Genomic DNA, 22,130 nt, shown 5'->3' with positions numbered 1-22,130 from the left:
TCTGATGATGCAGCTGGTGTGAATGGCACGGCAAGGGCTTGAGTAACACTGGGCAGGGCTTGGTGTGGGAAGCGGCATGCAGCAGGAGCAAGAGTGACGACTCAAGCAGCAAACTGAGTCGACTATTAAAGGACATTTTGATTTGCCGGAGAGGCAAATTCATTTAACAAACCAAACATTGAAATACCGTAATAGAAGATAAAGTAAAAACCCAAACCGGTCTGTGCATCCATACCAGTGTATATAGTAAAATACGATATACCGCCCAGCTTCTCTGTTCCACTGCCCCCTGTATAATTTTTTAAAAATGTTATTTTAAACAATATTAGACCCATCAAGAACATCATATTTAATTGATTGTTTTTTCGACAGGGACCACATAAAATGTAAATTTCACAATACGTGTAATGCATTATATTAGGTTTAGCTAATTCAGTAGTACAACATAATCCCAAAATGTCTCAACACACTATATTTAAAATGTGAAAAAGAAATCAAAAGAGCAAACATAATATTGTACTGTAAATAAGATTAAAGAAGGCTTGTTAAACCTTGTGACAATTGAGACATGGATTGTGTATGTGTGCCATTCAGAGGGTGAATGGGCAGGACATAAAATGTAAGTGCCTTTGAACGGGGGTATGGTAGTAGGTGCCAGGTGGTTTGAGTGTGTCAAGAACTGCAATGTTGCTGGGGTTTTCACGCTCAAGTTTCCATGGGTCCTCAGATCCTCAAAAGGTTCTACAGCTGCACCATCGAGAGCATCCTGACTGGTTGCATCACCGCCTGGTATGGCAACTGCTCGGCCTCCCACCACAAGGCACTACTGAGGGTAGTGAGTACGGCCCAGTACATCACTGGGGCAAAGCTTCCTGCCATCCATGACTTCTATACCAGGCGGTGTCAGAGGAAGGCCCTAAAAATCATCAAAGACTCCAGCCACCCTAGTCATAGACTATTATCTCTGCTACCGCATGGCAAGTGGTACCAGAGCACCAAGTCTAGGTCCAAGTTTTCTGCTGCTCTTTAATTACTAGTTACTTTTATTCCTTATTTGTACTGCATTGTTTGTTAAGGGCTCGTAAATAAGCATTTCACTGAAAGGTGAAATACCTGTTCTATTCGGCTCGTGACTAATAAGATTTGATATTGCTGAGGTTTCTGGCATGTTAAACACCTGTCCAGGTGTTGTGAAATTTGGTTTGTGACTCCTTGGCAGACCCCCTGGAACGTGCCCCATTATTATCAACACTCTTTGCAGTTGGATGTGTTAGCCTAATTGTTACTTGCTCCATCAGATTAAGTCATCTGTTGCCTTTTTGGACCCCAATTCAGTCAGTGTGATTGACAGGAGAGATGACCAATGGGGCTGTGTTTGAACCCTCCTCATTATCACAGGGGTTCAAGTATGGATATAGTTTCTCAGTGAACATACAACCAGTGAAAGAGTAGATATGAGACCTGTTTTCTACATCATAACAGGAGATCTGACCCTCCTCGTAATCCACAAACACCCCCACCTTCTGGGGTTTCTGACTCAGGAAGAGGGGCATAGGGGGTGTGTCCTTGGCTACATACTTATTCATATACAGAGCCCAGAGTCCACCCTCAGGTCTTACAGCAAGGTAAAACAACAGTGTATATAGCTCTAACAAAATAATATTGATTCAGTGTTCCACAGACGGACCATGCTTTTTATCTAGAGTAGGTAGAGACCACCTATCCAGGATGTGTGTAATTTTGACCTACCCTTGCATATTATGGAGCACATTTTGTATTCACATTTTGAGAAGTAACTTTCAACGTACTTGTAACATTGTCAATTCTCACATTTATATCAGAGTTTTTAATCAAATATCAAAGAAACAACAATCATTAAAAAAATATATATCACCAGTGTCCAGGTTAATATTTTTCTTTCTCTACTTACCTGGGAGTGTTTCCCTCTTGACAGAAGGTGGACTGTTTAGCGGTGTTTAGAGCAACGAGGAGCAGGATAGTTTTAAAATATATATTTTTTTATTTAAGCTTTATTTAACTAGGCAAGTCTGTTAAGAACAAATTCTTATTTACAATGACGGCCTACCAAAAGGCCTCCTGCGGTGACGAAACACACAACAAGAGAGACAACACAACACTACATAAAGAGAGACTTAAGACAACATAGCAAGGCAGCAACATGACAACAACATGGTAGCAACACAACATGATAGCAGCACAAAACAGGGTATAAACATTATTGGGCACAGACAACAGCACAAGAGCAAGAAGTTAGAGACAACAATACATCACACAAAGCAGCCACAACTGTCAGTAAGAGTGTCCTTGATTGAGTCTTTGAATGAAGAGATTGAGATGAAACTGTTCAGTTTGAGTGTTTGTTGCAGCTCGTTCCAGTCGCTAGCTGCATCGAACTGAAAAGAGGAGCGACACAGGGATGTGTGTGCTTTGGGGACCTTTAACATAATGTGACTGGCAGAACGGGTGTTGTATGTGGAGGATGAGGGCTGCAGGAGATATCTCAGATAGGGGGGAGTGAGGCCTAAGAGGGTTTTTATAAATAAGCATCAACCGGTGGGTCATGCGACAGGTATACAGAGATGACCAGTTTACAGAGGAGTATAGAGTGCAGTGATTTGTAGCCTAGTGGTTGGAGTGTTGGGCCAGTAACCGAAAGGTTTCTAGTTCCAATCCACGAGCTGACAAGGTAAAAATCTGTTGTTCTGCCCCTGAACAAGGCAGTAAACCCACTGTTCCTAGGCCGTCATTGTAAATAAGAATTTGTTCTTAACTGATTTGCCATGTTAAATAAAGGTAAATAAAAATAAATAAGGAGCATTGGTGGCAAATCTGATGGCCGAATGGTAAAGAACATCTAGCCGCTCGAGAGAGCACCATTTACCTGCTGATCTATAAATTACGTCTCCGTAATCTAGCATGAGTAGGATGGTCATCTGAATCAGAGTTAGTTTGGCAGCTGGGGTGAAAGAGGAGCGATTTACGATTTAACTTTAAAACCTCTTACCACACGGATCCCACTAGCAGGATCAAATTCGACAACTTCCAGTGAAATTGCAGAGCGCCAAATTCAAAATAAAAAATCGTAATATTAAACATTCATGAAAATACTAGTGTCTAACATGGTTCAAAAGCTTAGAATTTTGGTAATTGAACTGCGTTATCAGATTTCAAAAAGGCTTTACGGCGAAAGCATAGCATTCGATTGTCTGAGGACAGCGCCTCACATTAACATATTTTCCAAACCGGCACAGGCGTCACAAAATCAGAAGTAGCAATAAAATAAATCACTTAATTTTGAAGATCTTCCTCAGTTTGCAATCCCAAGGGTCCCAGCTACACAATGAATGGTCGTTTTGTTCGATAAAGTCCTTCTTTATATCCCAAAAACGCTGTTTAGTTGGCGCCATTGAATTCAATAATCCACTCCTTCAACATGCATACAAAGGATTCCAAAAAATTACCAGCAAAGTTCTTCCAAACAAGTCAAACGATGTTTTTATTAATCCTCAGGTTGTCTAATATCTAAATAAACGATAATATTTCATACGGAGAATACTATGTTCAATAGCAAAGGCAAAGAATGAAGAGCGCGCCCTCGTTCATGCGCGCAAAAATACTTTTTCCTTGGTGCTCACCTTGGAAAGACTACAAATACTACTTCATTTAAAAATAAAACAAGCCTAAAACCTTGCATAAAGACTGTTGACATCTAGTGGAAGCCATAGGAACTGCAATCTGGGAGGTGGAAATTAGATCTTTCAATAGCATTACATTAGAAGTCATTTGGAGCTCAAAAACAAAATTCTGGATGGATTTTCCTCAGTTTTTTGCCTGCCATATCAGTTCTGTTATACTCACAGACATTATTTTAACAGTTTTCGAAACTTCAATGTGTTTTCTATCCAATTATACCAATTATATGCATATCCTAGCGTCTGGGCCTGAGTAACAAGCAGTTACTTTGGGCATGTCAGACAGGCGGAAATTCAGGAAACTAGACCGTGTGCTGAGAGGTTAACATGCAGCTTTGATATGTGCTGAGAGAAGGACAGTGTACCATCTATCCCTACTCCCAAGTACTTGTATGAGGTGACTACCTCAAACTCTAAACCCTCAGAGGTAGTAGTTACACCTGTGGAGAGAGGGGCATTCTTCTTACCAAACCACATTACCTTTGTTTTGGAGGTGTTCAGAACAAGGTTAAGGGTAGAGAAAGCTTGTTCGACACTAACATGGAACCCAAACTGGCTGCGCAAATTTATTTTGTCCCCCTACACCAAACGAGATCACGTTTGGTGTAGGTTAAAATATCAAAACAAACTCTGAACCAATGACATTCATTTGGGGACAGGTCGAAAAGCATAAAAAATTCATGGTAATTTAGCTAGTTAGCTTGCACTTGCTAGCTAATTTGTACTGGAAATAAACATTAGGTTGTTATTTTACCTGAAATGCACAAGGTCCTCTACTCCGACAATTAATCCACACATAAAAACGGTCACCCGAATCATCATTTTTTGTCAACTCTCCTCCTTCCAGGCTTTTTCATTGTTTAACTTATATGGTGATTGGCTTCTAAACTTCCATAGAATTACCACGACAACCGGCAACAGTTCGTCTTTCAATCACCCACGTGGGTATAACCAATGAGGAGATGGCACGTGGGTACCTGCTTCTATAAACCAATGAGGAGATGGGAGAGGCAGGACTTGCAGTGCGATCTGTGTCAGAAATAGAAAGGACTTTTATTTTAGCCCTTAGCAACGCAGACACGCACAAGCAGTGTGGGTACAATAATTTAATAACATAGATTCCTAAATGTATTTTGCAACACTCACGCATGCGACGAGAGTGGTGTGGTCAGCCTATAAGAAAGGTTTGTAGAGCATTTAACACAAAACCCGGGGAGGGGCCAGCTGAATATAAGACTGTATCATCTGCATATAAATGGTTGAGAGAGCTTCTTACTGCCTGAGCTATGTTGTTGATGTAAATTGAGAAGAGCGTGGGACCTAGGATTGAGCCTTGGGGTACTCCCTTGGTGACAGGCAGTGGCTGAGACAGTAGATTTTCTGTTATGCAGTTGTACTTTCACTTTAGCGAAATGTTATCTCTCAACTCATCCCTGTTCTGCCCAGAATTTAACTCTTGTACTTTTCTCTGTCCTTGGCTTAGTTTAGTTTTTGACCATTTTAATTTTGTCTAGGTAAGGGTCAACTAGGTGTGTGTGTGCTCGCAAAATTAGTGTGCGTCTGTGCATATTTTGGAGTCATGTATAAATGTATCAGAGCCCAGTGTTTGTCCACTGAACGTGTTTGTTCCTTCCTGATTTTCAGAAGGCACCGGGGCCTCTATGTATTTTAACCCTAAGTGCTGGAGGTAGAGGGTCGGGAGGGGGAGGGGGGAGCCAGATCTAGAGGTCATTGTGGGCCTCAGATTACTACAATGCACTACTGCAGTAACCCCTCTGTTCCACTGCCCTCTGGGATGCATCGTCCGTTTAAAGAATTTAGACTCATAAAAACAAGAACAAAACATTTATTCACTGTATTTATTATGTTTATTTGACATGGACCACATACAATGAAAACTCACAAGAAATTGCATGCATTGTACTGAATTATCCAAGTCTAGTACATACTCCCAAATTAATCCAAACAACGTCTCAACACACTATACTGAAAAATGGGGAAAATAAATGTGAAAAAAGACAAACTAAAACTATTCTACTGTAGATCAGATTTCAAGCATAATCCTCTGATTTAAAAGATGCTCCACAAATGAACCAATCATTGAACGCCACGTTAGATACATTGCAGTCATGCTTGAGATTATAATATCATAATGATGCGGTTTCTGGCGTGATGTTAAACACCTAGATGTTGTGATATTTGGGTTGTGACTGCTTGGCAGACCCCCCAATATTATCAGCACTTCTGCCTTATTGGACCCCAAATCAGTCAGTGTGATTGACAGGAGAGATGACCAATGGGGCTGAGTTTGGACCCTCAGAATTATCACAGGGGTTAAAGAATGCATATAGTTTCTCAGTGAAGATACAACCAGTGAAATAGTAGATGTGAGACCTGTTTTCTACATCATAAAAGGAGATCTGACCCTCCTCGTAATCCACAAACACCCCCAACTTCTGGGGTTTCTGACTCAGGAAGAGGGGGATAGGGGGTGTGTCCTTGATCTCATACTTATTCTCACCCTTCATTTTCAGAGCCCAGAGTCCACCATCAGGGCTTACAGCTTTTTGGCCCTTCCTGATGATGGATTCTCTGGCCACTCCTAACACCCATTCAATCTTTCCTCTAACCTGAACCTCAAAGTAGAATCTCCCTGAGGAGAAGCCTTCCTTTCCCAGGACAGCTAGATGAGTACTAAACCTCTTTGGGTTGTCAGGGATATTCCGCCGTGTGCCTTGAAAGCTCACTTGTTTCCTGTTCTCAGATACAATGAGCTTGGGGTGTGCTGTATCAGGATCCAGAGTCACATCCACTGACCACTGCCGTATCATCTTCAGCTCAGCATCGCACGACTTCTCCATCTCTTTCTGAAATGTGTCCTCCAGCCGAGAAAGAGCTCTCCTCACAGTTCCTACATGCAGATCCCTGTGAACACTGATCTCAGACCAGTCCTTGATCGGGGATGGGAACCTCTGGAGGAGGTGGACATGGTCCAGCTCAGTGCCTCTCCTCAGCAGCTCAGTGATTTCCTGCTCCAGCTCTTCAGTGAGCCCGTCAGCCTGCCTCTCAGCTGCTTTCTGCTTCTCCTCAACCTCCTCAATAACCTCACCCTGACTTCTCTCAATGGAGCGAACCAGAGCAGTGAAGACTTCCACACTTCCTGCTATCTCTCTCTCTGCATCTCTCTTGCTGAGCTCTACTGAGTACTTGATCTCCTTAACTTTCTGCAGTCGCTCCTGGATCATCTGCTGCACTTGTGCTACTTCTCCAGGCTTGGAAGAGGACTCCTCTCCGTCCGTGACCTTCATCTTCTTAAAATGATCTCCAACATCTCTGAGTGTTGTGTTGGTTTTTGGTTCAGGTCTTCTGTTGAATGTGTCCTTACACAGTGGACACTGGCACAGGACAGTGCTGTTCCAGTATTCCCTGATACAGGCCTTGCAGAAGTTGTGTCCACATGGAATAGAGACTGGCTCAGTGAACACATCCAGACAGATAGGGCACAGGAACTGCTCTTCAGACAAGACATTGCTGGAGGTGGACATTTCTGAAACCTAATAGAAGACCACAGAGTTAGAAATGTAGCTGTCCTCATTTTAGAGTATTATACTGCCCCCTGCTGTACTGGAGTGTTTGTTCAGGAATATGATTTATTGGTTGATCCCTTCCACTTGCTTGGATGGAATTCTGTGATCCCTCCCTAACCCAGAACAAGTCCCACCCACTAGACTACTTTAAAATGCTGCATGCTAGCATAGGCATTTGTCTCTGTGTGAACAATCTCGTTTTCCCCATTCTATCTGTGGAGCAACCAGTTCTATAAAATGACTTCCTGGAATGAGTCGGCGTTGGATAGAAATTTGCTATTTGATTACTAAATGTATCTTTAGAAGGTAAAACAAGAGTGTATATAGCTCTACCAAAATAATATTGATTCTGTGTCCACAGACAGACCATGCTTTTTAGCCAGAGTACTGTAGGTAGAGAAACTATATCCAGGAGATGTATAATTTGGCCTACCTTTGTATAGTATGGAGCACATGCCCTAAATGTCTTCACATTTGGAGAAGTGACTTTCAACATACTTGTAACATTGTCAATTCTCAAATTTTTACCAGATTGTTTTACTAAGATCAAAGAAAGAACAGCTGAGAAACAAAGTAATGTGATTTTGGAGTAAAATGATCACCAGTGTCCATATTCATCTCTTTCTCTACTTACCTGGGTGTGTTTTTCCTCTTTGTCTTGACAGAAGGTTGACTGTGTTGCAGTGTGTAGAGGGGAGTGGAGCAGGAGTGTTATGCTTTCACTTTAGCTAAATGTTTTCACTCAACTCCTCCCTGTTCTGCCCACAACTTAACCATTTCACGTTCTCTGTGCTTAGTTTAGTTTATTTGACGATTTAAAGTTGTACAGGTAAGTGCAAACTAGCTGTGTGTGTGTGTGTGTGTGTGTGTGTGTGTGCACATTTGGTGTGTGCGTGCATGTTTTCGAGGCATGTATAAATGTATCAGAGTCCAGTGAAGGTGTCTGTTCCTTCCTGTGTCTCAGATGGCACCAGGGCCTGTATGTATTTTTAACCCTGGGTTCTGGAGGGGGAGGTAGGGAGGGAGGGGCCACATCTAGAGGTCAGTGTGGGGCCACATCTAGAGGTCAGTGTGGGGCCACATCTAGAGGTCAGTGTGGGGCCACATCTAGAGGTCAGTGTGGGGCCACATCTAGAGGTCAGTGTGGGGCCACATCTAGAGGACAGTGTGGGGCCACATCTAGAGGACAGTGTGGGGCCACATCTAGAGGACAGTGTGTGGCCACATCTAGAGGACAGTGTGGGGCCACATCTAGAGGTCAGTGTGGGCTTCAGAAGCCAGTGCTGCAGTAACCCCTCTGTTCCACTGCATCACCCTTATAAACAATTTTAGACTCATAAAAACAAGAACAAAGCATTTATTTATTTTATCATGTTTATTTTACATGGACCACGTACAACTAAAACATAGAACTCACAATAAATGTTATGCATTGTACTAGATTTGGATAATTCAGTACATATTCCCAAATTAATCCAATCAACGTCTCAACACACTATACTGAAAAATGGGGAAAAGAAATGGAAACAAAGACAAACTAAAGCATAATATTCTACTGAAGATCAGATTCCAATCATAATCCTCTGATTTTAACACCAAAACCATATCAAACATCATGGTCTAAACAGGACTCAGAAGACATGCTGCACAAGTGAACCAATCATTGAACGCCACGTTAGATACGTTGCAGTCATGCTTCAGATTAAAATATAATATTGATGTGGTTTATGGCAGGTGTTGTGAAATTTGGTTTGTGACTGCTTGGCAGACCCCCTGGAATGTGCCCTATTATTATCAACACTATTATCAACACTATTATCAACATTATTATCAACATTATTATCAACACTCTTTACAGTTGGATGTGTTAGCCTAATTGTTATTTGCTCCATCAGATTAAGTCATCTGTTGCCTTTTTGGGCCCCAATTCAGTCAGTGTGATTGACAGGAGAGATGACCAATGGGGCTGTGTTTGGACCCTCCTCATTATCACAGGGGTTCAAGTATGGATATAGTTTCTCAGTGAAGATACAACCAGTGAAAGAGTAGATATGAGACCTGTTTTCTACATCATAAAAGGAGATCTGACCCTCCTCGTAATCCACAAACACCCCCACCTTCTGGGGTTTCTGACTCAGGAAGAGGGGGATAGGGGGTGTGTCCTTGGCTACATACTTATTCCTATTCATATACAGAGCCCAGAGTCCACCCTCAGGGCTTACAGCTGTTGGGCCCTTCCTAATGATGGACTCTCTGGCCACTCCTACCTGCCACTCAATTTTTCCCCTAACCTGAACCTCAAAGTGGAATCTCCCTGAGGAGAAGCCTTCCTTTCCCAGGACCGATAGATAACATTCAAACCTCTCTGGGAGGTCAGGGAGAATCTGCCGTATGTCTCCATAGCTCACTTGTTTCCTGTCCTCCGACACAATGAGCTTGCAGTGTGCTGTATCCGGATCCAGAGTCACATCCACTGACCACTGCTGTAACCTCCTCAGCTCAGGATCCCACGACTTCTCCATCTCTTTCTGAAGTGTCTCCTCCAGCCGAGACAGAGCTCTCCGCACAGTTCCTACATGCAGATCCCTGTGAACACTGATCTCAGACCAGTCCTTGATCGGGGATGGGAACCTCTGGAGGAGGTGGACATGGTCCAGCTCAGTGCCTCTCCTCAGCAGCTCAGTGATTTCCTGCTCCAGCTCTTCAGTGAGCCCGTCAGCCTGCCTCTCAGCTGCTTTCTGCTTCTCCTCAACCTCCTTAATAACCTCACCCTGACTTCTGTCAATGGAGCGAACCAGAGCAGTGAAGACCTCCACACTTCCTGTTATCTCTCTCTCTGCATCTCTCTGGCTGAGCTCTACTGAGTATTTGATCTCCTTAACCTTCTGCAGTCGCTCCTGGATCATCTGCTGCACTGGTGCTACTTCTCCAGGCTTGGAAGAGGACTCCTCTCCGTCCGTGACCTTCATCCTCTTAAAATGATCTGCAACATCTCTGAGTGTTGTGTTGGTTTTTGGTTCAGGTTTTCTGTTGAATGTGTCCTTACACAGTGGACACTGGCACAGGACAGTGCTGTTCCAGTATTCCCTGATACAGGCCTTGCAGAAGTTGTGACCACATGGAATAGAGACTGGCTCAGTGAACACATCCAGACAGATAGAGCACAGGAACTGCTCTTCAGACAAGACATTGCTGGAGGTGGACATTTCTGAAACCTAATAGAAGACCACAGAGTTAGAAATGTAGCTGTCCTCATTTTAGAGTATTATACTGCCCCCTGCTGTACTGGAGTGTTTGTTCAGGAATATGATTTATTGGTTAATCCCTTCCACTGGCTTGGATGGAATTCTGTGATCCCTCCCTAACCCAGAACAAGTCCCACCCACTAGACTACTTTAAAATGCTGCATGCTAGCATAGGCATTTGTCTCTCTGTGAACAATTTTGTTTTCCTCATTCTATCTGTGGAGCAACCAGTTCTATAAAATGACTTCCTGGAATGAGTCAGCGTTGGATAGAAATTCACTATTTGATTACTAAGTGTATATAGCTCTACCAAAATACTATTGATTCAGTGTTCCACAGACAGACCATGCTTTTTACCCAGAGTACTGTAGGTAGAGAAACGATATCTAGGAGATTTTATAATTTGGCCTACCCTTCTATATTATGGGGCACAACATACTTCTAACATTGTAAATTCTCACATTTGTACCAGGTTTTTTTGAACAAATATCAAGTAAAGAACAGGTGGGACACCTAAAGTAATGTGATTATGGAGTAAAATAATCACCAGTGTCCAGGTTAAGGACTTTCACTATTTTCCTGGGTGTATTTCCTCTCTTGACAGAAGGTGGACTGTGTGTAGAGTGATGTGGAGCAGGAGAGTTATGCAGTTGTACTTTCACTTTAGCTAAAAGTTATCTCTCAACTCACCCCTGTTCTGCCCAGAACATAACTGTTGCACTCTCTGTGCTTGGCTTAGTTTAGTTTATTTGACCATTTTAAGGTTGTCTAGGTAAACAAACTTGTGGGTGCACGTTTAGTGTGTGAGTGCATGTTTTCGATTCATGTACAGTTGAAGTCGGAAGTTTACATACACTTAGGTTAGAGTCATTAAAACTCGTTTTTCAACCACTCCACAAATTTCTTGTTAATGAACTATAGTTTTGGCAAGTCGTTTAGGACATCTACTTTGTGCATGACACAAGTCATTTTTCCAACAATTGTTTACAGACAGATTATTTCACTTATAATTCACTGTATCACAATTCTAGTGGGTCAGAAGTTCACATACACTAAGTTCACTGTGCCTTTAAACAACTTGGAAAATTCCAGAAAATTATGTCATGGCTTTAGAAGCTTCTGACAAGCTTTTTGACATCATCTGAGTCAATTGGAGGTGTACCTGTGGATGTATTTCAAGGCCTACCTTCAAACTCAGTGCCTCTTTGCTTGACATGGGAAAATCAAAAGAAATCAGCCAAGACCTCAGAAACAAAATTGTAGACTAAGTCTGGTTCATCCTTGGGAGCAATTGTCAAACGCCTGAAGGTACCACGTTCATCTGTACAAACAATAGTACGCAAGTATAAACACCATGGGACCACACTGCCATCGTACTGCTCAGGAAGGAGACGCGTTCTGTCTCCTAGAGATGAACGTACTTTGGTGCGAAAAGTGCAAATCAATCCCAGAGCAACAGTAAAGGACCTTGTGAAGATGCTGGTGGAAACGGGTACAAAAGTATCTATATCCACAGTCAAATTACTCCTATATCGACATAACCTGAAAGGCCGCTCAGCAAGGAAGAAGCCACTGCTCCAAAACCGCCATAACAAAGCCAGACTACGGTTTGCAACAGCACATGGGGCCAAAGATCATACTTTTTGGAGAAATGTCCTCTGGTCTGATGAAACAAAAATAGAACTGCTTGGCCATAATGACCATCGTTATGTTTGAAGTAAAAAGGGGCTGGCTTGCAAGCCGAAGAACACCATCACAACCGTGACGCACGGGGGTGGCAGCATCACGTTGTGGGGGTGCTTTGCTGCAGGAGGGACTGGTGCACTTCACAAAATAGATGACATTATGAGGCAGGAAAATGACGTGGATATATTGAAGCAACATCTCAAGACATCAGTCAAGAAGTTAAAGCTTGGTCGCAAATGGGTCTTCCAAATGGACAATGACCCCAAGCATACTTCCAAAGTTGTGGCAAAATGGCTTAAGGACAACAAAATCAAGGTATTGAATGGCCATCACAAAGCCCTGACCTCAATCCCATAGAAAATTTGTGGGCAGAACTGAAAAAGCTTGCGCGAGCAAGGAGGCCTACAAACCTGACTCAGTTACACCAGCTCTGTCAGGAGGAATGGGCCAAAATTCACCCAACTTATTGTGGGAAGCTTGTGGAGGGCTACCTGAAACATTTGACCCAAGTTAAACAATTTAAAGGCAATGCTACCAAATACTAATTGAGTGTATGTAAACTTCTGACCCACTGGGAATGTGATGAAAAAAAAAAAAAAATGAAATAAATCATTCTCTCTACTATTATTCTGACTTTTCTTAAAATAAAGTGGTGATCCTAACTGACCTAAAACAGGGAATTTTTACTAGGATTAAATGTCAGGAATTGTGAAAAACTGACCTTAAATATATTTGGCTAAGGTGTATGTAAACTTCCGAATTCAATTGTATATCTCCTAGCTACTTCTGAAGCACTGGTAATGCAACCAATATGGTTGGACTTTAGAGCCCTGGTTGGCATAGAGTCAAGTCTACAAAACCTTGTGGATTTTATTCATAACGGATTCTAGTTTTGGGAACAGGAAATTGTGCAGAGATCGGATTTTCATCTATGAAAATGTTTTGCTGAATGTCAACCCAGTTTCAAATATGGTAAGGAGATGAAGCCCCTAGCGGATGTGACGGGTTGTCCTCTAGTATTGAAATAGTGAATTTCGATCGAAGGCTTTCTCGTTATGGATGCACTACAGATGTGATAAGGAGAACGCTGGTTGATCACATATAGAGGATATCCTCACATTTGTTAGGGGCTTCCTGTCCTGACCATATTTGGTAAGAAGAGGAGGTCCAGTGGTAAGGCAGAAAGAGAAGTAAAATAATGGATGAAACATACAATCTGTATACAGGTTGAAAGGTTGGCAATGAGTCAAGTCTACAAAACTTAGTGGACCTTTTTCATAAATTTTGGGAACAGAAAATTGTATGGAGATCTGTGAAAAAACGTCAACCCACTTTCAGTTTCCTTCTGCCTTGCCACTGGACCTCTTCTTACCAAATATGGTCAGGACAGGAATCCCTTAGCAGTTGTGGTAAGACCTCTGTGATCACATATGATCAGTCAGCGTTTTCCATATCTGTCTGTGGGGCAACTATGACACAAAAGGACTACCTGGAATTAGCCTGAATTACATAGAAATTCACTCTTTGAATACTACATTTATCTTTAGATGGTAAGACGAGTGTATGTACATGTAGTTCTACCAAAATGATAATGATTCAGTTTTCCACAGACAGACCATGATTTTAATACAGAGTAGTAAGAGAAAATAATATACTTACTATGACTGAGGTGGTTGTCCAACCTAGCTATTTTAAGATGAATTCACTAACTGTAAGTCACTGGATAAGAGCATCTGCTAAATGACTTAAATATCTTCACATTTTGGACAAGTGACATTTAACATACTTATAACATTGTCAATTCACAAATAATTCCAGATTTTCTTTTAACAAATATGAAGAAAAAAAAGAACAGGTGAGAAACACAAAGCAGTGTGATTATGGAGTAAATAATCCAGGTTAAAATCTTTCTCTACTTACCTGGGAGGGGTTCCTTTTTGTCTTGACAGAAGGTGGGCTGTGTAGCTGTGTGTGTGGAATGATGAGGAGCAGGAGAGTTATGCACTTTATACTTCCACTTTCACAATCAAATATGACCGGTCAATCAAAACAAAGTTTATTAGGCACATGCACACAGTACAGTAAAATGCTCGCTAACTCTTCTCAACAGTGCAGTACAATATCATTCAAAAATCAAATGCCAAATACAGAAGTCCCAAAAATAACAAGTAGTAATAAAAAGTAGAAGGGAAAAACTAGTATGAGAAGTATGTACATACTATATCTGTGATTTATCAAAATGGAGACTTTAAATCAGGTAGTAAAGTGACTTGGTATAGCAGCTTCAGTAAACAGCAGTTGAAACCAGAGGAGCACTACAGTAGCTTCTGTCTCCTAGTCTGCTGTGTTCTGTTGCTGCTGGTCTGCCCGTCGTCTGTCCACCCAACCAGAGACGTTAGGCTAGGTACACTGACTCGACATGATGTTGCCAATGTATTTTCCCTTCAATTTACAAGCTGAATTGCAATAAACATGATGCACACATAGTATTACATAGAATGCCGTTTTATTTGATGGTTACCAGGTTGACCTAGTGTAAAGGGTCAGGCTGGGGTTAGAGGCCAGGGGTCAAGGTTGACCGTAATAAATAAAATGGGTTGGTATCTCTCTACCCAGGGCCAGCTGGCAACGCTGCTGGGGTTGCGGTCCTGAGTCAGGTGCTGAACCCAAACAAACCACTCATCCTAATCCCCCTAACCCTATCTAAAGTACACACATGATTTATCCTGCTTCTGCTCTCTCTTTCTCTCTTTCTGTCCCTCTCTATCTCTCTTTCTCACTATCTTTTTTTCTCTCCCTCTATCTCTCTATTGCTCTCTTGATTTTTAGGTATTTCTCTCCTAGGTTCTTCTCTCTCTGCTCAGCTGGCGTTTCTCTCCTAGGTTCTTCTCTCTCTGCTCAGCTGGCGTTTCTCTCCTAGGTTCTACTCTCTCTGCTCAGCTGGCGTTTCTCTCCTAGGTTCTACTCTCTCTGCTCAGCTGGCGTTTCTCTCCTAGGTTCTACTCTCTCTGCTCAGCTGGCGTTTCTCTCCTAGGTTCTACTCTCTCTGCTCAGCTGGCGTTTCTCTCCTAGGTTCTACTCTCTCTGCTCAGCTGGCGTTTCTCTCCTAGGTTCTACTCTCTCTGCTCAGCTGGCGTTTCTCTCCTAGGTTCTTCTCTCTCTGCTCAGCTGGCGTTTCTCTCCCTAGGTTCTACTCTCTCTGCTCAGCTGGCGTTTCTCTCCTAGGTTCTTCTCTCTCTGCTCAGCTGGCGTTTCTCTCCTAGGTTCTTCTCTCTCTGCTCAGCTGGCGTTTCTCTCCTAGGTTCTACTCTCTCTGCTCAGCTGGCGTTTCTCTCCTAGGTTCTACTCTCTCTGCTCAGCTGGCGTTTCTCTCCTAGGTTCTACTCTCTCTGCTCAGCTGGCGTTTCTCTCCTAGGTTCTTCTCTCTCTGCTCAGCTGGCGTTTCTCTCCTAGGTTCTACTCTCTCTGCTCAGCTGGCGTTTCTCTCCTAGGTTCTTCTCTCTCTGCTCAGCTGGCGTTTCTCTCCTAGGTTCTTCTCTCTCTGCTCAGCTGGCGTTTCTCTCCTAGGTTCTACTCTCTCTGCTCAGCTGGCGTTTCTCTCCTAGGTTCTTCTCTCTCTGCTCAGCTGACGTTTCTCTCCTAGGTTCTACTCTCTCTGCTCAGCTGATTCCCCTCTTTCTTGCCATCTAACATCTTTCTCTCTCTCTTCTTGTTATTCCCTCGTTCCCCTCCCTCTCCTCCATTGTCTCTCTTTCTCTTCCTCCAGCTTATCTTTCCCTGGATCCCTCTTCCTACTCTCACCCTGGCTCCCGAGGTAAAGTGCTTCCCTCTTTCTCTCTCTGCATCTTTCTCCACGGTTAGCTGCAGAGCGTAAGGGGGGGGGGCTTCAGTCCTCCAGTAGGCCCAGATGGTGCTCTCAAACCTGGATTAGACTAGGCTGAGTGGCCCCCTGGAGCTCTGGAGTCTCTCTCTTGCTATACCGTAGGACAGCAGACACTCACAAACTAAGTCTACTGCCACTAGTGGGCTTGTACTGGCATCTAGTAGTGTGTGGATGCATAGCTTGTAGTGTCTTAGGCTGTTTCACAGGAAAGTTGGTGTGCTTGCATTAACATAGTCTGTGTCTTTGTGCATGAACGTGTTGCTTATTTTGCTGTGTGTGTACAGTATACATGTATGTGCGTGTATGCTGGCGTGTTTTCTTGTTCCCCTGCTAAAATTCAATTGTCTCTCTCGTTCTCTCTTTCTCGTTCTCTCTCGCTCTCCAGTCCTCAGTGCTGATAGGGTGGAGCAGATGACCAAGACCTACAATGACATTGAGGTTGTCACACATCTATTGGCTGAGGTGGGCTCTCATTGGTGCACTGTCTTTGACACATGGCGGTGATTAGTTGTCATTGATGATTGTGGCCGCGTGATTGGTGGACTAACTGTTGCATGTATCGTTGGTTGCAGCGGGACCGGGACTTGGAGCTGGCCGCTCGGATTGGTCAGTCTCTGCTTCAGAGGAACCACCTGCTCCAGGAACGCAATGAGTCTGTGGAGGAACAGCTAGCACAGGCCCTGGACCAGGTAACACACACACACACACACACACACACACACACACACACAGACTACTGTACACACACACACACACACCCCGTCTGACCCCCCAGGTGCACCAGCTACAACATGAGCTGGGGAAAAAGGATGAGTTGCTGAGGATGGTGGCCAGCGCTTCGGAGGAGAGTGAGACTGATTCCAGCTGCTCAACGCCGCTGCACCCCCGCCAACCCCTAGCGCCAGCTGTGGCCCTCAGCCAGCTGGAGGCCCTGCAGGGGAAAATGTCTGATCTGGAAGAGGAGAACCTGGCCCTACGCTCTGAGGTATAGCTGACATGACACCCCATTTCCTAGAGTTCACTACCTTTGACCAGGACCCATAGGGTTAAGGTTAGGATAAACGGTAGGGTGATCTGATCCCAGATCTGTGGTCCGTGCCAATTCTACTTCGACTGTGCACTTTCTGCGGTCCAGGCTTTTTAACGCTTCATAGTGGTCCCCTCACACCTTACTCTGACCTCTGTACCTCTGGTCCGACCAGGCCCATCATCTGATAGTTCCTAACACCTCACTGTAAACCCTCTGGTCCGACCAGGCCCGTCATCTGATCAAATCAAATTTATTTATATAGCCCTTCGTACATCAGCTGATATCTCAAAGTGCTGTACAGAAACCCAGCCTAAAACCCCAAACAGCAAGCAAAGCATGTGAAAGAAGCACGGTGGCTAGGAAAAACTCCCTAGGAAAAACTCCCTAGAAAGGCCAAAAACCTAGGAAGAAACCTAGAGAGGAACCAGGCTATGAGGGGTGGCCAGTCCTCTTCTGGCTGTGCAGGGTGGATATTATAACAGAACATGGTCAAGATGTTAAAATGTTCATAAATGACCAGCATGGTCAAATAATAATAATCATAGTAGTTGTCGAGGGTGCAACAAGCACGTCCGGTGAACAGGTCAGGGTTCCATAGCCGCAGGCAGAACAGTTGAAGCTGGAGCAGCAGCACGGCCAGGTGGACTGGGGACAGCAAGGAGTCATCATACCAGGTAGTCCTGAGGCATGGTCCTAGGGCTCAGGTCCTCCGAGAGAAAGACAGAAAGAGAGAAAGAGAGAATTAGAGAGCATATTTAAATTCACACAGGACACCGGATAAGACGAGAAATACTCCAGATGTAACAGACTGACCCTAGCCCCCCGACACATAAACTACTGCAGCATAAATACTGGAGGCTGAGACAGGAGGGATCAGAAGACACTGATAGTTCCTAACACCTCACTGTAAACCCTGTGGTCCGACCAGGCCCGTCATCTGATAGTTCCTAACACCTCACTGTAAACCCTCTGGTCCGACCAGGCCCGTCATCTGATAGTTCCTAACACCTCACTGTAAACCCTCTGGTCTGACCAGGCCCGTCATCTGATAGTTCCTAACACCTCACTGTAAACCCTGTGGTCCGACCAGGCCCGTCATCTGATAGTTCCTAACACCTCACTGTAAACCCTGTGGTCCGACCAGGCCCGTCATCTGATAGTTCCTAACACCTCACTGTAAACCCTGTGGTCCGACCAGGCCCGTCATCTGATAGTTCCTAACACCTCACTGTAAACCCTGTGGTCCGACCAGGCCCGTCATCTGATAGTTCCTAACACCTCACTGTAAACCCTGTGGTCCGACCAGGCCCGTCATCTGAAGACGGAGACCATCACCTACGAGGAGAAAGAACAACAGCTGGTCAGTGACTGTGTCAAGGAGCTACGTGAGTCACAAGCACTCAAACGCACAATCTCACAATCACACACACACACACACACACACACACACACACACACACACACACACACACACACACACACACACACACACACACAAAGGCATGAATCAGGTCAATTAACAAGTAATTAGGTTATTGATCTCTAAGGATTAAAGAGCTGTGTGGGTGTGGGTTGGTTCAGGCGAGTCCAACAGTCAGATGGTGAACCTGACAGAGGAGCTGTCCCATAAGAATGAAGAGGTGATGAGACACCAGGAGGAGATTTCCCAGCTCCTCTCCCAGATAGTAGAGCTCCAACACCGCGTCAAAGAGGTGAGGGGAGAGGAAGGGGAGGAAGAGCACAGTTTGAAGTTGATGTTGTAGTAATAATTGTAGAGTAATAGTACTAATGAAGTGTGTTTCCAGTTGGCCCTGGAGAAAGAGGAGCTGAGGATTCACCTACAGGCCTCGAAAGATGCCCAGAGATCACTCACTGCAGAGGTGAGTTGTCTAGCAATGAACAGTTCAATGAACTCTTGACTCCATAGAAGTGCCTTAAGGTGTGCCCTTTTCCGAACAACATTTCATAACTCTCCAACATCATTTGCACCACAGCTATATGTTAGAGCAGAGCTGCACCTGATAAGCGGTATGATATGGCCCAGAGTTGTAGTATTTAAAATATTATCTTGGGTTTGGTCTGTTATGTTGACACAAGCAGTGAATTTGTGTTCAAGGTTATTAGCTGCATCAAGGTTTAAGTTAAGGTGTTTATTACTGATGAATGAGTATGTGTGGAATACGGTCATGGAGTGTGGGTATTTAACTGTTGTGTAACTGAACCAGCTAGCAAAGGGTTAACTATGTTGTTGTGTAGCTGAACCAGCTAGCAGAGGGTTAACTATGTTGTTGTGTAGCTGAACCAGCTAGCAGAGGGTTAACTATGTTGTGTTGTTGTATAGCTGAACCAGCTAGCAGAGGGTTAACTTTGTTGTGTTTTTGTATAGCTGAACCAGCTAGCAGAGGGTTAACTATGTTGTGTTGTTGTATAGCTGAACCAGCTAGAATAGGGTTAACTATGTTGTGTTGTTGTATAGCTGAACCAGCTAGAAGAGGGTTAACTGTGTTGTGTAGCTGAACTAGCTAGCAGAGGGTTAACTATGTTGTGTTGTAGCTGAACCAGCTAGCAGTGGGTTAACTGTGTTGTTGTATAGCTGAACCAGCTAGCAGAGGGTTAACTGTGTTGTGTAGCTGAGCCAGTTAGCAGAGGGTTAACTGTGTTGTGTAGCTGAGCCAGTTAGCAGAGGGTTAACTATGTTGTGTTGTAGCTGAACCGGCTAGCATAGGGTGAACTATGTTGTGTTGTAGCTGAACCAGCTAGCAGAGGGGACTCAGTCAAAGTTAAATGAACAGATCTTTATTATCACGGCCGGAGAGGTTACAACAAACTTAATACTCAAAGTACAAGTCTGTCAGAAGCTCTCCCTTCAGCACTCTTTATACAAACTAGGTGTCTCTGCTCTCAGGGTGCAATAGGTTGATCATGACCTTGCGCACACAGTTTCTAGGCGGTGGGCCAAAGTAACAATGTGTTCCCTTTTTGTTCTCCTTCTATCAGTCCTCTCCCTGAGAGCAACGTCCCAGAACATCCTAACACAATCAGGAAACAATACACTATATGTAGTCACGCATTTGCAGAAACACAGGACACAAAAATGTCCACTGCACTATGTTGTGTTGTTGTGTAGCTGAACTAGCTAGCAGAGGGTTAACTATGTTGTTTTATAGCTGAACCAGCTAGCAGAGGGTTAACTATGTTGTGTTGTTGTGTAGCTGAACCAGCTAGCAGAGGGTTAACTATGTTGTTGTGTAGCTGAACCAGCTAGCAGAGGGTTAACTATGTTGTGTTGGTGTGTAGCTGAACCAGCTAGCAGAGGGTTAACTATGTTGTGTTGTTGTGTAGCTGAACTAGCTAGCAGAGGGTTAACTATGTTGTTGTGTAGCTGAACCAGCAGCAGAGCGTTAACTATGTTGTTGTGTAGCTGAATTAGCTAGCAGAGGGTTAACTATGTTGTGTAGCTGAACCAGTTAGCAGAGGGTTAACTATGTTGTTGTGTAGCTGAACTAGCTAGCAGAGGGTTAACTATGTTGTTGTGTAGCTGAACCAGCAGCAGAGGGTTAACTATGTTGTTGTGTAGCTGAACTAGCTAGCAGAGGGTTAACTATGTTGTGTAGCTGAACCAGCAGCAGAGGGTTAACTATGTTGTTGTGTAGCTGAACTAGCTAGCAGAGGGTTAACTGTGTTTGGGGTTAAAAAACCCTAAGGTCAATGTCCGTGCCCCCGCTGAAATCTAAATAGCATAACAAAGAAAATCCCCATAAAAATATATCAAAGCTATAGATATGTTTTTTTGCATTGGATGCATCTCATTCCACCGCATGTATGTCACACTTCCACATCTGAGGTGAAAGGTGACAGTGCTAGAGCGGTGTTTGTCAGACCATGAGACATCCTGAAAATCGGTCTTGTCACAGAGTGATCTGTAGCGTCCAACCGGTTTGGCCTACAAAACTATTACGACCCCTCTATGGAAAGATGAGACTACTCTCACTAACACGATAGTGTTCTTTGTTTTGCTCTATGACCCCCCCACAAGCCTACACACTAATTTGACCCTCTGTGGAACACGTACACTACCGGTCAAATGTTTTAGAACACTTACTCATTCAAGGATTTTATTTATTTTTTACTATTTTCTACATTGTAGAATAATAGTGAAGACATAAACTATGAAATAATACATATAGTAACCAAATAAAAGTGTTAAACAAATCAAAATATATTTTATAGATTCTTCAAATAGCCACCCTTTACCATGACAGCTTTGCCCCCCCCCCCCCACCGGCTTATGGGTTAACTATGTTGTGTAGCTGAACCAGCTAGTGGAGGGTTAACTATGTTGTGTTGTTGTATAGCTGAATGAGCTAGCGGACCGTAATGTAGAGTGTGTGGGGATGCTACATGAGTCTCAGGAAGAGATCAAGGAGCTGCGCAGTAAGAACACTCCGTCTGCAGGAATGAGACGACACCTGCCCTATGGACTCTTCCCCATGGTGAGATATATACCTGCTGTAGTGTGTGTGTGTGTGTGTGTGTGTGTGTGTGTGTGTGTGTGTGTGTGTGTGTGTGTGTGTGTGTGTGTGTGTGTGTGTGTGTGTGTGTGTGTGTGTGTGTGTGTGTGTGTGTGTGTGTGTGTGTGTGTGTGTGTGTGTGTGTGTGTGTGTGTGTGAGGGATGTAACAATTCACCAAAACACAGCAGTCCCCGATTCAAATGTTTAAGATACAAGTGCTTCAGTCCGCGGAACCCAAACCGAACCAAATGTAGCATGCATCGGTCAGAAAATCTATTCAAAGTGAAAAAGATGCTGGTTCACTAATATCTTTTGCTCATATTATATTCTTTCTACCTTCAGAAAATACCTCTCATATTCTGTGACACCTGATGTGTCCTCCGTTCAGTGTTGAACTGCATGTAACTGTGTTGACCGTCATTGATCTACAAGTCATTTTGCAATGTCGAACAACCCCAGACAATATCATTAGTC

The 22,130-nt window shown here is 43.7% G+C and overlaps 3 protein-coding genes across 9 annotated transcripts in view; 1 reads left to right on the top strand and 2 right to left on the bottom strand.

Annotated features, from left to right (window-relative positions):
• Positions 1-22,130, top strand: part of LOC106574803 (trafficking kinesin-binding protein 2) — a 62,918-nt gene that overhangs the window by 26,272 nt on the left and 14,516 nt on the right. For 3 of the 6 annotated variants that reach the window (XM_045698158.1, XM_045698160.1, XM_045698162.1), the window contains 8 exons: positions 15,998-16,045; positions 16,500-16,576; positions 16,687-16,803; positions 16,890-17,099; positions 18,451-18,529; positions 18,726-18,856; positions 18,950-19,024; positions 21,500-21,637. In XM_045698158.1, the coding sequence (XP_045554114.1) occupies positions 15,998-16,045; positions 16,500-16,576; positions 16,687-16,803; positions 16,890-17,099; positions 18,451-18,529; positions 18,726-18,856; positions 18,950-19,024; positions 21,500-21,637 (875 nt within the window). The remainder of the gene's footprint in view (positions 1-15,997; positions 16,046-16,499; positions 16,577-16,686; positions 16,804-16,889; positions 17,100-18,450; positions 18,530-18,725; positions 18,857-18,949; positions 19,025-21,499; positions 21,638-22,130) is intronic. The other 3 variants (XM_045698159.1, XM_045698161.1, XM_045698163.1) reach the window with 1 other exon arrangement.
• LOC106574918 (E3 ubiquitin-protein ligase TRIM39) lies at positions 5,565-8,150 on the bottom strand. Its single transcript, XM_014151051.2, has 2 exons — positions 7,935-8,150; positions 5,565-7,267 (listed from the first exon to the last, which is right to left on the bottom strand). The coding sequence occupies exon 2, from the start codon at positions 7,256-7,258 to the stop codon at positions 5,978-5,980; it is 1,281 nt and encodes a 426-aa protein (XP_014006526.2). The 5' UTR covers positions 7,259-7,267; positions 7,935-8,150; the 3' UTR covers positions 5,565-5,977.
• On the bottom strand, positions 8,663-14,226 carry LOC106574919 (E3 ubiquitin-protein ligase TRIM39-like). Of its 2 annotated transcripts, none has more exons than XM_014151052.2 (2): positions 14,152-14,226; positions 8,663-10,515 (listed from the first exon to the last, which is right to left on the bottom strand). In XM_014151052.2, exon 2 carries the CDS (start codon positions 10,504-10,506, stop codon positions 9,229-9,231), a length of 1,278 nt encoding a protein of 425 aa, XP_014006527.2. In that variant the 5' UTR covers positions 10,507-10,515; positions 14,152-14,226; the 3' UTR covers positions 8,663-9,228. The 2 variants fall into 2 exon arrangements, with proteins under 2 accessions (XP_014006527.2, XP_045554121.1); XM_045698165.1 differs by lacking the exon at positions 14,152-14,226 and adding an exon at positions 13,564-14,138.

The sequence above is a fragment of the Salmo salar genome, chromosome ssa16 (genome assembly GCF_905237065.1).
Source record: "Salmo salar chromosome ssa16, Ssal_v3.1, whole genome shotgun sequence".
In the NCBI taxonomy this organism is placed as follows: domain Eukaryota; kingdom Metazoa; phylum Chordata; class Actinopteri; order Salmoniformes; family Salmonidae; genus Salmo; species Salmo salar.
Note: the sequence above shows the minus strand (reverse complement) of the source record. Positions and strands in the feature narration are given on the sequence as shown.

Excerpts from the sequence above, each read along its gene's own strand:
- LOC106574919 (XM_014151052.2), bottom strand. The coding sequence starts at position 10,506 with ATGTCCACCTCCAGCAATGTCTTGTCTGAAGAGCAGTTCCTGTGCTCT.
- LOC106574918 (XM_014151051.2), bottom strand. The coding sequence starts at position 7,258 with ATGTCCACCTCCAGCAATGTCTTGTCTGAAGAGCAGTTCCTGTGCCCT.